Here is a 16,514-nt window from a genome sequence, read left to right as displayed (position 1 = left end):
GTTTTCGTGTATTCGGGTGTAGAATCATGGATCAATGGGCCGGAGCCTAGGTATCCCATTAAGAGGCACAAATGTTTTTTTTAGCTGAATGAAAGGCCTTTTTACTTTTACCGCTCAAGGGTAAAAAAATGTCCTTGTGTAAAAAGTAGTGTGGAAACTGCGGTGATTTTTGAGTGATGAGATGGGAACATTACGGAAGAATGTCACTTTTTTTAATCAGCAAACTTTCATAACTAGCAAAATCAAACACATTTTGGGTAACCAAGAAGCAAAAATGTCCGTTTGATTTGAGATTTGATTTCATATTGCAGCTTCTTTTACTTAGTTTTGTGAATTTTAAGAACAGTATTTTAGTTAAATCAGTACATACGTGAAGGATGATATGAAAATAATGTGATTGTAAGCACAAATGAATGGCGTGCGAAGACTTGAATATTCTCTCTCTCTCTCGAGTCATCAACACAAGTCTGGCATCATCCCTCACACAATATAAATGATCTATCCATAACCTCACTCGACCAATTTCATCTTGATCGTATCGTATACCACATACTAATCGAGAACGGTGCGATCTTATAAAGAAATACAACATACTACCAGCAATTTTGACGAACTCCATCTATAGCGAACTAAAACAATGTCGATTCATTCTACTCACATATATCCTCCAAAAAAAATGAGGTTATATTCATTAGAATCGATTGGGACGAACAAACTTCTAACGCAAAATCGCACAAGACTTAACAACCTCTTTCTACGAGGCACGCGAATCATCCTCTCCTCGAACATCTATCCGGTGTAGCCTTGACCCACGTGAATACGAAGGTTGGATGGAGCTCGAGCTCAGCTCCTTCACACGAATCAACAGCATTCCTGATGATTTCTTCTTAATTCCGAATTAAGAGAAGGTGATTTATCTAAATTCCACGCGAGAGTATTGTTACAATCCAAAGTACGTAATTGGTCGGATGCGTTCGTGACGTGGACAATACACGATGGACCGTCCACCAAATACACTTTCCCACCGCGTCGCGGGACGGATTCGTGGGGCGCGTGGGGGCGACGCGCGCATCTCGCCATTTTCATCTCTTTCGTTGCTTTTTCACAGCTTCTGCCCGACGTTAGCTAACCTCCTAAATCACGCTCGCCATCTCTCTTTCTAATTTCCCTTCTCTTTACCAGTGCTCTCTCTCTCTCTCTCTCTCTCATTTACTTCTTCTCACCAAACCCTAACCCCCGACGCGGCGTCGCTCCTCGGAACCGCGGCGGCGCATCGGCCCTAAAACCCTAATCAGTCGCCGGAACCGGGGCGGCGTTCGCGTCCCTTGGGTTCTCGGTCCCGGAAATCTGCCCGATGGACGCGCAGCAGAACAGCCTCTTCGAGACCGCCTCGCAGCCGGACACCAGCAATGACGCCTACACCTTCTACGAATTCAACACCCAGGGCGACGGCGATTTCGATTACCCCGAGTTCCGCGACCCGATTCGGTCCGCGTGGCCGACCCCGTCGGACTCCCTCGCGGACCCCGCTGGCCCCTCCGCCGATCAGCAGTCCGACAATTCCCCGGTCTCCGCAGCCCCCGGCGGCGCCACGAAGAGCCGCCGCGGCGGGGGCGGCTCGGGGAGCAGCAGCGGGGGAGGTGGGAATCAGACGGTGGATGCCCTAGCCGCGGGGATGAGCGGGTTGAATTTTGAGGATACGGTGGATGATGATAGTTATGAGTACGGGAAGGGTGATTTCATGGAGCACGCGTGTCGTTACTGCGGGGTTTCGAACCCATCGTGCGTGGTTAGGTGTAACGTGCCGTCGTGCCGGAAATGGTTCTGCAATTCGAGGGGGAACACATCCGGGTCACATATTGTCAATCACCTGGTGAGTTTGCGTGCTTCGTTTTTTTTCTGCAGTTTTCGATATTTTGCGAAATCAGTAGGTTGCTATTCGGTTCTCCTTCTTTTGTGAGGGAATATGATCTTGGCCGGATAAGTAATAGAGTTCCAGCGATGTTGGGTTTAGCTGGTCGTCGATAGCTCTGGTCAAATGGGTGGTTGAAGTAAATTTGGGTTTTAACATGCTTGTGCGTGAATTTCACAAAAGGACATACACGTGTTTTGTTTTTTTTTTTTGACAAAGATAGGAAATGCTGAAGACCGTAGCTTAAGCAGGCTTCTAGTTTTTGTTTGTGTGTCAATCATTTGGAATTTGTTAATAGATGCACGGGGAAGTTGGAAAGGAACAACAGGGGAAAGCCTTTGCGTCTTTTGGAAACGAGCCCGATGGCAGTGGTACCTGTACTGAAGCATTTTATTGAGACATCTTGTTCTTTTGAAAGGAGAAAATGTTTGAGTTTCTTATGAGATGAAGATATAGGTGTGGAATTTCGTCGAGACTCGGGATTATAAAATAAGGGACTTAGTCTTCATTGCCATTGGCTGTGTACATATATGTTTTTTGGATGTTAATCCTGTCAGTCAGTACTTCAAAGTGGAATTATAGTGGTCATCTAGGATCGAAGCTTGTGAAGCTGTGTTGTCCAATCAATTAAATGTAGATTGATGCGCATTTTTGACCCTTTTTCCCAAGATGATCTGCAAACACTAATTTTTTGCCTGTTGGGTGTTGGTAACCCACGGAGTTTTTTTTCTCCTTTGCTACTTCTAGTTCTCTAGACTTCCAAAATTTTGTTTTCCATTATTGTTTCCAGACCAAATAAGCCAAACCAAATAGGCTCTTGGTAAAGTTTGAATGTTGCCAATAAACTGAATGATGTAAGTTTTTTCTGATTATGTTTTTGTTACCCAATGCAGTAATTATGCTGCTAACTGAATTGACGGATCCAGATAGGTTGCCTATTCAGCTTCACTTTCTGTTTTTGTTTATAATTTGGCATTGCTTCATTGTTTCTTCTGCAGGTTAGAGCAAAGCACAAAGAAGTTTGCCTTCATAAGGACAGTCCTTTGGGGGAAACCATTCTTGAATGTTATAATTGCGGGTGCCGCAATGTTTTCCTTCTTGGATTCATTTCTGCCAAAACTGAAAGTGTTGTTGTTCTACTTTGTCGGGAGCCCTGCTTGAACGTCAATGCTTTGAAGGACATGAACTGGGACCTGAGTCAGTGGTGTCCTTTGATTGATGACAGATGCTTCTTGCAGTGGCTTGTTAAGGTCAGTTTTTCTCATTTTTTACTAGAGATGATATCTATCAAATGTATTATCTGGAGAGCCTGCTCACACTCCGTTCCTCACAGGTCCCATCAGAACAAGAGCAGTTGAGGGCACGCCAGATCAGTGCACAACAAATAAACAAGATAGAAGAACTGTGGAAGACGAATCCTGATGCTTCCCTCGAGGATCTTGAGAAGCCTGGTGTGGATGATGAGCCTCAGCCTGTAGCCCTGAAGTATGAAGATGCATATCAGGTTCCTACATTGACCGTGGTTCAGAGAGTGTTCTTGATTACTAATTGTGACTAACTTATGGATGGTGCTGTCTGCTGCAGTATCAAAATGTATTTGCTCCGCTCATCAAGCTTGAAGCTGATTATGATAAAGTATGTGGCCCTTATTTTTTTTTCGTGCTCTCTATTTCTGTGTTAGAAACTTTAACAGTTATTGGTGATGCCTTTTATCTTGTAAACAACTACTCACCTCTACTGTGTATATTCTGTTAAGAAGACATTTCTACTTACCTGTTCGGTAAAGCTTAATACCGCATCTGTATTACTGAATTTGTTGTAGATGATGAAAGAATCTCAGAGCAAGGACAATGTCACTATTCGATGGGATATTGGTCTGAACAAGAAGCGCATTGCATATTTTATTTTCCCAAAGGTGATTCAAGATGCGTTTATTCTTGCAAAATACGCTGTTCTTTTTCTTTGCTTTGCTGCAAAGTTAAGATGCATCTGTTATCAATATAGGAAGACAATGAGTTGAGACTAGTGCCAGGTGATGAGTTGAGGCTCCGTTATTCAGGGGATGCTGCTCATCCAGCATGGCAATCTGTGGGGCATGTGGTATGTCTTTTAAATTGCGTATCTACCCAAAAGATATATTAACTCTTCTTTCTTTTTTTGGGTGTTGTGGGGGCTCACTTAAATACTTTTTAATTTCAGATTAAGCTAACTGCTCAAGAAGAGGTTGCTTTGGAGCTTCGTGCCAGTCAGGTTTGCTTTTAGAGAGCTTTCTTTTACTTTCTTATGTGTATTTATTTTTGCTTATAGGCTACTTTAATGTTTAGGGCGTTCCAGTTGATGTCAACCACGGTCTCAGTGTTGACTTTGTTTGGAAGAGTACTAGCTTTGACAGAATGCAGGGTGCAATGAAGACATTTGCTGTGGACGAAACAAGTGTTAGTGGGTGGGTTAATCTCATTTTATTATTATTTTTTTTGTTCTAACATTCTTTATTTCTTCAGGGTCGATTTTTAATAGCAACTTTTTATAATTCCTGTTAATTTTGAGTGCGTAATACCTGCAGATATATGTATCTGTATCATTGTTCAGTCCTTTAGACATCTGGATATGACGGTGAATATTGGTTATGGATATCAGAACATGTGTTGGTACACATTGTAGAGTATTCAAGATTATGCTCTACTGTCCTCATTGTGGGGATGTCCTTGCCATGAATGGAGTTGGGGTGTTTGATGCCTGTCAGCCTCCTGTTATATAATGATGGGGCGTTTTGTCATATCTGCTCTTGTGCCTTTGCTGGCCTCTATGCCTTATTCACACTTTATATATGCTACTTATTCTATTTAATGCTATGACTTCTTACAGGTATATCTATCACCACTTGTTGGGCCATGAGGTTGAGCTTCAAATGGTCCGGAATACATTGCCTCGTCGATTTGGTGCACCTGGACTTCCTGAGCTCAATGCATCTCAGGTACTTTCATCTGCTGTCTCACTGTCTATCATGTATGGCTGAGGTTTATAATCCATTCCGGCATAGTGTTTCACTGTTTTACCCTGTGTTAATGTTTGGTTATTTTGGAGTTCTGGCATGGTTAGTTTTGTTGGGTGTAAACTGCTTTTACATTTCCTTTTTGGGTAGAATAGGTTTACTAATATCATTCTGACACTGTTTACATAAAGCACAGCAAGAAGCAAGGGTGAATTGGAAATTCTCCTGAATCTATTGATTGCTTGTGTTAGTCAGTCACCCTAATTAACTATGGGATGATGCATTCATTTTGTAACATGGCTGTTCAATTACTTACTGGTTTCTCCTTGCAACCTCCTCCCTCCTTTTCTTTGTGGATGTGCATCCATTTGTTTTAACATGAATAATGTGTGAATCACTGGGCTTAATTCAAGTTTCTGCTTTTTCTGTGTTGCTTCGTTTCTTGCTTTCACTGCATGCTTACTGAATGTTTGTTGCATATCAGGTTTTTGCTGTGAAGAGCGTTCTCCAGAAGCCCATAAGTTTGATTCAGGGTCCTCCTGGCACGGGCAAAACAGTTACTTCGGCGGCAATAGTTTATCACATGGCTAAACAAGGACAGGGGCAAGTAAGCTTAGGGACTTTTCTCTTGAATCCATATCTCTCTCTTTCTCTCTCTCTCTCTCCCGCACGTGTACATTGACACATGGGATCTCTTATGCACATTTTTATTTGTATGTCTATATATCCTTGGAGATTGTACTTTTGTGCTAATAAGAGTGTACCGTGTATATAGAACCACAGCCATTGGTGCTAGTAAAATTGTCTCATGAATATAGAACCACACCCATTCTTACCTATGCATGTCTCCGTCTAAATTACAAGGTTCTGGTCTGTGCTCCAAGTAACGTTGCTGTGGACCAGCTTGCTGAGAAGATAAGTGCAACTGGATTGAAGGTAAGAGATTTTTTTATTGTTGCTAGTTCTGTTTTGGCATCATTACTGAATAATGGTTGGCACCCAAGATCACTTTTTATGGGTTCAGCCTGCATCGTATCCTTACTAATTGACTAGAGGTGATTTTACTGAAGAAGATTTACTTTTATGCTGCGTAAAGTTCTGGGGCTTAGTTTTTTGAATAGTCCTATAATAGTGTCTTCATTTTCTTCCCTTGCCTGTGTTTTTTTTAATCCGGTTATTATTTCATTTGAAGGTTGTTAGGCTTTGTGCAAAATCCAGGGAAGCTGTCAGTTCTCCTGTTGAGCATTTGACCCTTCATTATCAGGTTTGCAAACTTGTCAATCATTGATGATTTACAATATCTTGTATTTATGTGGCAGTGTTTTTGCGGAGTGATCAATGCATCATCTGTATTGCAGGTTCGACATCTTGACACTTCTGAAAAGAGCGAGCTTCACAAATTACAACAGTTGAAGGATGAGCAAGGTCAATTTTTCTGGTCCTGCAATTCTAGTTTTCCTTTGTTGTTGACTTTCTTTGGGGTTGCGTTCTTTCATTCTTATTTTCAGTGTATTTATTTTATTATTTGGGTAATGTGTAGCTTTCGGTATATTAAAGTTGTTGACTAATTCTGTTTAATTTAGCCTCTTTTTGCCTCAAATTAGGGTTGAAAATTCTTCTTGAGTGCAAGAAGAGGTATAGTACTCTTAAGTTGTAGCTGATGGTTTAGAATTGTTGGACCTTTTATGCAAGTTAGATAAAAAATATGAGAATCAAATGACCTTTTCCCCGAAGATTGTGTATATTATGTAAAATGTTTGAGGTTTCTTTTCATTAGTAAGATGATGGACTTAATTTGGAGGGACTATATCAAAGGCATAATATAGATGGTTTAATCTTTAGAACTAGCACAGCCTTCTTTCCCCCTGAAACTTCAGTGGCATGTCTAGTTGTTTTAATTGTTTTGTTTTCTCTTTCTTTTTCCATGTAATGTAGCTCTCTTGACATGTATTTTGATATATAACCAGGGGAACTGTCAAGTAGCGATGAAAAGAAGTACAAAGCTCTAAAACGTGCCACCGAGCGAGAGATTTCTCAGAGTGCTGATGTCATTTGCTGCACATGTGTTGGTGCTGGAGATCCTCGATTAGCAAATTTTCGCTTTCGTCAGGTATAAGATAGTTCGCATGAATTTTCTGGTGCCCATTCAACTTTGAAAGAAGACTAAAACTGACTGGTTATTGTTACTTTAGGTTCTAATAGATGAGTCAACTCAGGCTACAGAACCTGAATGTCTGATCCCCCTGGTTCTCGGCGCCAAGCAGGTGCTGGAAGTTGATGATAGTTGTACTTTATGTATATATTTTTTGCTTTACCTTACTTTGAAAGTTCTACTTCAGGTAGTGCTAGTTGGTGATCACTGTCAGCTTGGTCCTGTCATTATGTGCAAGAAAGCTGCTCGAGCTGGACTGGCTCAATCACTATTTGAACGTCTTGTTCTTCTTGGGGTAAAACCAATCAGGCTGCAGGTAACTGTTCTATTTTAAAAGTACCTACTATATGATGTTTGAAACTTGGACTGAGGCGAAGATGGCACAGTTAGCAACTCTTGCTAGCAATTCTTGGATCTTGCATATCATGTGTATATGTACTGATCGGAACAAGAGGATGGAGTTCGACTGGTCCTTCTTTGTAGGTTTAATGAAGTTTGGACATGGTGTGCATAAATTGGGCACTTTTAATTGCTTTCTCATCAATTACCACCAGATGTTGGGGTTGCACTTTGACTTTGGACAACCTGTAAGCACGAGTTTTATTGTGGTGTTGTCCATTCAGGACAGAAGATGGTTTGGATGCCCTTTTGCATATAGTGCTTGGCATAATGCTCCCCTCTCTATTTGGGGTTAAGATTGCAGATATGCGGCCCTGCCTTTACTTGATATGGTCGGATCTTTGAAGTGCTGTGAACACTTTTTTTAGTATGTGATGCCCTGTTTCAAAGATGTTGAAAATGCTTTCTATTGGAATACTGTGAATTGATATGAAAATGTCTACAAATTCCCTGTTTGAATGTAAAGAGTTTTAATTTCGCCATAGATATCAAGATTCATTCCTGTGTATGCACTCTGGTTTTCTGTGGTTGACACAACCTGTTCTCTTCTTTTACCTCAGGTTCAATATCGTATGCATCCATCTCTGTCCGAATTTCCGTCAAATAGCTTCTATGAAGGTACACTGCAAAATGGAGTTACAATCAACGAAAGGCAGTCTACAGGCATTGATTTTCCTTGGCCCGTGCCAAACCGCCCCATGTTTTTCTATGTCCAGGTATGATTGTGCAAAAATGCACTTTTGCAATTCACTATATTTTAATAATTTTGGTCATATGGTTGCCTAACAATTTAGGATACATTAAATAATTACTGTGAGGAAATGGAACCAAGGGAGGAGTTATTTCAGTGCTGGGCTGCTTGCCAATGGGCTATGGACGTGGCTTCTTTCAGTTTAATGTGGGCCGAAATATACCTTAAAGGTTTTTTTTTTTTAAAGAATACCAGGAGGAGTTGGATGAACCATCTATTTTATAAAAAATGAGAGTACATAACCATTGGTTTTAGTTAGTTCTTTGAAGTAGTGGTAGGGCTTCTAGCTCCACCTATGCATCAGCTGTTACATTTTCTTTTTCTCTTTTTTTTTTTGCCTTAAGTTTCTCAGAGGCCACATTTAATTTTCAAGCTGTTTTTTAGATGGGACAAGAGGAGATAAGTGCCAGTGGAACATCTTATCTTAATAGGACTGAAGCTGCAAATGTTGAGAAAATTGTAACAACTTTCCTAAGAAGTGGAGTCGTCCCCAGTCAGGTATAAATACTCCTTTTTTGAATTTGCATTCATGCCCCATTGTGTTATTTTAATGGTCTTTTCTCCAGATTGGAGTGATAACACCATATGAAGGACAAAGGGCCTATATTGTCAACTATATGTCAAGAAATGGTGCTTTGAGACAGCAACTCTACAAGGAAATCGAGGTGAAATTGTTGTCTCAAGTTATCACTTTCAATGCCTTATATCTTAAATTGGGACTATATATGAACTTTATACCCCTTACAGGTTGCTAGTGTAGATTCATTTCAAGGAAGGGAAAAGGATTACATCATTTTGTCTTGTGTGCGCAGTAATGAACACCAGGTTGGTAACATTATTCTTCTGGCTTACATAATCGAAGCAACTGCTTTTGAATCTGCTGCACAAATACCGCTCAATGTGATACATTGTTTGTCACTCATCTTTCCCATTGTTTGTCACTCCTCTTTCCCCTTTGGGTTCAAATACTTGTACGCTTATTATGAACTGTATCTACTGGGCAGTAAGTCTAGTATAATTTTAATCGACTGCTTTTTGCCTTTTCACTAGTTTGTGCAACTCAGTTGCAACCGCTTCCTGTATAATCATAGTTTTGTTTGTTCAGGGAATCGGGTTTCTGAATGATCCTCGCAGGCTCAATGTTGCTCTGACACGTGCTCGATATGGAATTGTTATCCTGGGAAACCCTAAAGTTCTAAGCAAACAGCCTCTGTGGAATAGTTTATTGACTCACTACAAGGTACCTTTAACTTTCTACTGTTGTGAATGTCTCGGCAGATTGGCATCTTCTAAAGCTGATTGATAGATGAATTACTGAATTACCTGGAGTCTGTTTCGATAGTACATGATAATAGTTAAGCTCTTATTCTCATGTTGTATCTTTATGATAGATGGAGTTGGTAGTACCTGCTGAATTTGTAATGGTTGTCTGCTAATTATCTCTCTCTGTTGTCTGAAAATGTCTCATCAGGAACATGAATGCTTGGTTGAAGGACCTTTGAATAACTTGAAACAGAGCATGGTTCAGTTTCAAAAGCCAAAAAAGGTAGGCTATTGAATACTCGAGAACACTCCAAAGTAGCTTATGATGGCATTGTTGTTTTGATGCATATGAATATTTGATGTTTATTTTTGGTACTCTAATTTGGAGTAGATCTACAATGACCGGAGACTGTTCTTTGGTGGAGGGCCTGGGGTTATGCCACATGATGGTTTTGGTTCCATTGCATCCTCCAGTCCAAATGCTGATAGGAGAAGCAGCCGCGCTAGAGGTGAGTCATGATTTAATGATTCAATTACAAAGTTGGATTATCTCCCCCCTCCCCCCTTCCTCCCAAAACCAAAACAATACTATACACATTAGTAGCTACTAATTTAGGTAGAAAATAAGCAACGGTATTTCCTCTTTAGGTCCATGGTAGACATTTTTTTCATCCATCCGGAAGTGGTTCTCTAGTACAAAGGATGCTAATGCCTATAATGTGAATGTTGTTTCTGTAAATAATATTATTCATTGTGAAAGCATTATGTTCCTATGAACAGGTTCTTATGTGCCACCTGGCCCACCAAATGGCACTCACAAGGCAGGAGTGCATCCAGCCGGATTTCCAATGCCTAGAGCCCCCATCCATCCGTTTCCTGGTGGTCCCCCTTCTCAGCCATATGCTATACCAACTCGAGGAGCTGTTCATGGACCTGTTGGAGGTGTTCCTCACGGCCCTCCTCCCGGAAGTCGTGGTTTTGGGGCTGGACGTGGTGGTGCTGCTCCTATTGGTAGTCATTTACCGCACCAGCAAGGCACACAGCAAGCTATTGGTGGTTCTAATTTCAACTTTTCATCTCTGGAGAATGCAAATAGCCAGCCATCCGCGGGTGGCCAATTGTCTCAACCTGGATTTGTCAATAACGTATGTAGCTATATAGTTGCTCCATCCTCCCTAATAAAGCCCTACTATTCTTTCCTACTTATCTTTACTTCTGCCACTGTTTGTACATTCATTGAAGATATTTGTTGTAAGAATTGCTTTGTCCTTTCATCACAGCTACCAGCGCAGGGATCTGGCCAACCTTTCCGTGATGGTTTCTCCATGGGGGGCATGTCACAAGTATGTCTTTGCTCTACTGGCTGAAACTTTCCTCATCAATTCACACTCTCATTTTCTTACATATATTTGTATGGCTGATAATCAGGATTTCTTGGGTGATGACTTCAAGAGCCAGGGATCACATGTTCCCTACAATATGGCTGATTTTTCTACACAGGTACGTCTGGAACTTACAATTCTTATTTGAATTGGTACAATGTTCATGCATTGACTCAACATGGCACTAATGCCGTGTTTGGGAAATGAAGGAAAATGGGGAGAAATGAAAGTTTGAGTGGATTCTCCCTAAATTTTTCTCAACTTCAACCTTAGAGGATGAGGGAAAATTTGAAATTCTGTATGTTCTCCCTAAATTTTTCTCGCCCCCCCTCCTATCAAATATAGCATGAAAGTTTCAGTTTTCCTCCACAATCTCTACTTCCTTAGAAGCAATTGACATAAAGATTTGTCTGGTTGTTGAAACATTTTAAAGTAGTGCATTAGATGAATTAATTGTTGCTATATCTACGTTTTCCAATCATTCATCGGAAACGGTTGATGGCTGCTCCTTATTGCTCTGTGTTCATCATGTGTGATACCATATGTTCATCACCGTGGAATACTGACACTGTTCTGGAATTTCTCCAGGCTTCTCAAAGTGGATATGCAGTTGATTATATGACACAAGGTGGACAAGGTGGCTTCCCTGGGAATTTCCTAAATCAGAATACTCAAAATATGTATTCTCGTTTTGGCAGTGGAAATGATTTTATGTCTCAGGTGTGCCACTAATTTTTCTTATGCTATGCCTGTCCTTATAACATAGTTGTGTAGTGTCATTGATTCTGTGGATCTTCTTTTGACTTCTTTATTTTTTTGTTGTTGCAGGATTATATGACTCATGGATCACAAGCTCTATTTACTCAAGTGGGTTTTAGTGAACCCTCGCAAGATGATCCATCGCAGAGCCACTTTGGGATGAGCAGCCAACTCCAGACTCAGGTTTTTACCCCTTCTCTTATGCCATCTGATAAGATACTGATGTCAGCTTCATTATAGTGTTGTTGCAAGCACCCAACTGTTAGTTTTCCGTCCCTACATCCATTTATTGGGATAACTTCGACTCAAATTTTGCCAAAATTTCTCTTGCTCATTTATGGTTTAAGTCTTGTTGTAAGTCTAGGGGAGCTTTTGATTGGAAAGTAAAGGAGCAATAACCAACACTCTTGGTAGAATAAGAAATTTGGTTGTTTTTTTTTTTTTTTTTTTTTGGTAAGGTAGAAATTTGGTTGTTTATTCCTTTATTTAGTGAATTTTTTTTAACACAAGTTTTTCTTACTTCAACATATATACTCCATCTCCTTGAATTCACCTGGTATACGGCTCTTTTGCAGGGCTTGATGAATTCTCTTTATTCTCAGCCTTTTACACAATATGGCATGCAACCTCTGAACTTGCAATCTTCTCAACAGCCGCAATCTCAGCAAGGTCAGAGCTCACAGAATCAGAAGATTCACTACACCGGTTAAGGGTTGAAGTGTGGCTATAGCTGTGATGGGTTATACTCTTTTTGCATTCAGCAGCTTGGTCTGTGCTGTTCTGTCTGCGTAAAAGTATTGGCTTGAAGAATGAGGAAGCAGAAAGGTGTTTTTTGAGGCCCATTGGATCCTCTTGATGATGAGGCTAGATGGATTTTGGATTGTGGAAATAAGGAGGTAATTTGAGGACACAAGTGGTTATTAGCCATGACGCAGACACAGCAGCACATATTCACGGCTGACAAAAAAAGGATAACCCCAGTAAACCGCTCTTATCCTTCCTCTCATCTCCAAAGAAAGTGCATTTTTTTGAGAGATACAGAGAATTTTACATGGATGGTTTTGTCAAAAGGGTTTCCGAGGCTTTGAAGGAAAATGAAGCCACTTGTCTTGCGGGTTGACAACGTAACACACAAGCAAGCGATGCCAGCAAGTTGTACAGCACTGCCAGGAAAGTCACCGGACCCTTTTAGCTTCTCCTGACATGTAATTATACTCTCTAGACAATTACTCAACAACGATAGGTGGATATATTGAGTGTGCCAAGGATAGTCTAATGATTTGTGCTGGTGATTTGTTAAGTGCTATGGGTTCCTGGGACATGCCCACTTGGTATGCTATGCTTTATTAGAGTGGGAACGGGCGATTGGTTGACTGGAATTTGGCAGTACTTTTTTAACGTTGTATTTGTGGAGTTGTGAATGGGTGCTTGAGTTGTTTCTTGCGTTTTTGGCGGAGAGACAAATGGGCAATGGTTGACGAGTGGAAATATTATCAATTCCCTTTGCCGTAGATATCACGTTTACTTTACCGTTGTAGAAACGATATAAAAAGTGCAATGAATCAATTCATAATGGTCCAAAATGGTCCAGCCAAGAAGAAGGATCAATTGACAATGAGCCTCAGTCTGTTGCTTTCCTTTTGTGCGTTTTGTATCTCCTTTTCTTTGTCAGCCAAAATGAGAGCGTCGAAGAGCACAAATCGCATCATCTTCCAAAAGAAGTGACGTTAATGTTGTAACAGTAGGAGCGGTAAGAACTCAACAGCGTGCGTAGGGAGCCTAACAGGGCTCCGAACACGTACGCGTACGCGTACACTCGGCTTCTTCACTTTGTGCCATCCTTGCGATCTCATACACTGCGAAACTTCCATCCCCCGGACCGCCGAGTCGAAACGCCAAATCAGCCGCTCCAAACCCCTCCCTCCCCATCTCCTCCAGGCAAAACCTGGTCCAGTCCCTAGCCTCCCTTGCTGCCCACACGTTGTCCTCTCTCCGCACAACCCCCAATGGGTCTTCCCCAGCTCCCTTGCCTCCTCCGCGTTAAAGAACACGTCGCTTATCGACACAACATCGAAATCCTCCCTGATTCCCCTTGCCGACTCCAATCCCCAGGCCAGCTCCCTCACCTCCACTCGTTCGATGGTACATTTGTTTCACTAAAAATTTTACGATAAAGGTTTTCCTTAAAAATCATTTTCAAGAAAAATGATTAGTTTTCATTTGTTTTGTAGTTTATGAAAAGTGTTTTCCTTCTAGCCATAAGGAGAAATCGTTTTCTCCCGATCAAAAATTGTTATTTTAAGTTCATAGAAAACCTTTTTCTATAGATTGATTAGTTTTCCGTCATCTAAACACCGGAAAAATCGGAAAACAATTCTCCGGAAAACGGCTTTCCATCATACGAACGGATTCTTTTGATCCACAGAAAATCGAAATTCTCGACATCTTTGTAGCTTTCTCCCCATGAGAAGAGCATATGGACCATCATGGACTCCAACATCTTCTTTAGACCCTTTGTTCGCCGTGAGTGGCCTCGTTTACATGGGAGAATGCAAGAGTCCCACGCTCGCCCCCACCTTTCCCACTGGATATAGCATAAAAAGGAATCAAAATGCGCTCTGGACGGTGCCCGATATGGCCCCTACGCCTCTTCCCTCATCAACTTTCTTCTTGTTTTTTTCCTTTTATCAAGCTTATGATTCGATCCATCGTGGATCGGGTCGATCATATAATAACCGGTGAGCTCAAACGTCATACGTTCTCTCGTGTTATATTGATGAATCCAATCCGTGTATCGCTGCCCAGCATTAGATTGTGCCGATGACTGAATGATTCATTGTACATTCCGGAGCACGCCTAGTCCTACTACTTCTGCAGAAAACGGGGATGCTATCTAGTTTAGTTTTGCTGTCTATTTCAAGAATGTGTTGATTTTGAGTAGTATATTGATTATGGTCTTTTGAGTTTTAGACTTTGCTTCTTTTTTTAGAAGTAATGGGTAGAATGGTATGCTGGTAATATTTTACATGGTGCAGTGTAATACACGTAATAAAAAAAAATAGATTGTCCAAAAAAGATGCCTCGACGATTAGATAGGTGCTTCCGAAGTTTTACGCTCTTAAACTTCTTGTAATAGGACAAATAAGGGGAGACGTGCTCTGATAGCTTGGTAGACGTGCTCTGATAGCTTGATTTCTCGTATTTTGAAATGACTTTATGTTTTTCATGAGATTTCTATCGAAAAGTTATGTAAAGAATTGAATGCTATAAACAGAAATGAAACATTGCTAATAAAATCTTTCCTGGAGTAAAATCCACATATATGGCATGCTAGACATAACCACGTAGGTAATATTCATACAATAACATGGACAAGGTCAACTTTTAATAGAGAATATCCAAGTCCTCTTCAAAATTTGAATGGATATTGTGGTGAATCAAGTCGGTCATCGTTCTATAAACAAGCATCTCACGGAAATTCAGGATATTTATTTTAGAATTTTGAAATGTTTTTCGTGCTGTGAATTTTCTTTTCTTTTCTTTTTTTCCTTTTTTATGGGTAAGGGGAAGCCTTCAATTTGGTCATCCAAATCACGTAGCGGAAATTATCCAAAGGACCGGAAAATCGCGGCCGTCGCGAAAATAGGACCAATAGGAAATGCCACCACAACAACCACAAAGGACAAAAAATCTTCAAAGAGCAGGAAAAAAAAGTGGGTGAGATTAATTTTCGGCTTTGTAATAAATTCAAATCCGAGGAGGAACTTCTTGAGAAACGCCAATTTTAAATAAGGATTAATATCACGAAAAATTTTAAATTAGTACATTTATGATAATTTTACTCCAAATTAATTTTTTAATCACCAAAAACTCCAAACTTGTATACCTGTGACAAATTTACCCCGAACTATTTTTTTTATCATCAAAAACCCCAAACTGATACACTTGTGACAATTTTACCAAAAATTAATTTTTTGACCACCAAAAATCCCAAATTGGTACACGTGATAATTTTACCCCGAACTAATTTTTTGACCACTAAAAACCCCAAACTGATACATTTGTGACAAATTTACCCTCCGTTAGTGTCCTTTAAATTGAATTAATATCACGAAAAATCACAAATTTGTAAATTTGTGACAAACAGAGGGGTAAAATCGCAAACTGGTACCCCCGTCAACTATCACGTGTCATCAAACTTAGTAATTTGACGGTAAAATTTAACGAAAACTAACGAAAGGTAAATTTGTCACAAGTGTACCAATTTGAGATTTTTGGTGGTCAAAAAAATTAGTTCGGGATAAAATTATCACAGATGTATCAGTTTGGGGTTTTTGATGATCATAAAATTAATTTGAAGTAAAATTATTATAAATGTATCAGTTTAAAATTTTTTATGATTAAAAAAATAATTTAAAATAAATTTATCATAAATACGGCAGTTTGGAATTTTTTGAAATATTAACTCTTTAAATAAAGAGCAATTATTATTATTCTTTGGCGGCAGGCAATTAACGACTTTGTCGCCATCTCAATAACAATAATCAATGCGAGACCCAGAAAGCGAGCGGGAGGCAACATTCCAAAGCACTAAAAAGGCGCCCGCGCCGGCCCGTCCACGTCAGCGCGTCCCAGGACTCGCGAAAGACCGAAGAGCCACGGCTCTCTCCTCGCATCATAACCGATCGGGATGAACACCTTTCAATCGCCATCAAATAAAAGAAAAGGGAAAACGAAAAGAACGTGAGCGAGCAAAAGCAGAGAAGCATTTCCGAAGAGAGAGAGAGAGAGAGAGAGAGTACACGGAGAGGCTCCTGAAGAGAAGAGAGAGAGAGAGAGAGAGAGAGAGAGAGAGAGTACAGTTCGTATTGAGTCCAAGCGAAGCTTCGCGTTCCGTTTCTCTC

General features: G+C 40.5%; 1 protein-coding gene across 1 annotated transcript; it reads left to right on the top strand.

Moving 5' to 3' along the window:
• The first annotated feature begins 1,130 nt into the window (after positions 1–1,130).
• On the top strand, positions 1,131–12,989 carry LOC115685355 (regulator of nonsense transcripts 1 homolog). Its single transcript, XM_030610425.2, has 29 exons — positions 1,131–1,873; positions 2,911–3,162; positions 3,246–3,416; positions 3,497–3,547; positions 3,735–3,827; positions 3,917–4,012; positions 4,112–4,162; positions 4,237–4,355; positions 4,778–4,886; positions 5,389–5,511; positions 5,769–5,840; positions 6,097–6,168; positions 6,263–6,329; positions 6,872–7,014; positions 7,097–7,168; positions 7,244–7,372; positions 8,016–8,171; positions 8,591–8,704; positions 8,773–8,871; positions 8,954–9,031; positions 9,312–9,446; positions 9,678–9,752; positions 9,861–9,978; positions 10,250–10,614; positions 10,750–10,812; positions 10,898–10,969; positions 11,440–11,571; positions 11,680–11,793; positions 12,186–12,989. Exons 1-29 carry the CDS (start codon positions 1,355–1,357, stop codon positions 12,318–12,320), a joined length of 3,795 nt encoding a protein of 1,264 aa, XP_030466285.1. The 5' UTR covers positions 1,131–1,354; the 3' UTR covers positions 12,321–12,989.
• Positions 12,990–16,514: the final 3,525 nt, after the last annotated feature.

This window comes from Syzygium oleosum, unplaced genomic scaffold (genome assembly GCF_021117445.2).
Source record: "Syzygium oleosum isolate NSW1041296 unplaced genomic scaffold, Sole_v2.1 Sole_v2.32, whole genome shotgun sequence".
In the NCBI taxonomy this organism is placed as follows: domain Eukaryota; kingdom Viridiplantae; phylum Streptophyta; class Magnoliopsida; order Myrtales; family Myrtaceae; genus Syzygium; species Syzygium oleosum.
The sequence above is the reverse complement of the archived record's forward strand: the minus strand, read 5'-3'. Positions and strand labels throughout refer to the sequence as shown.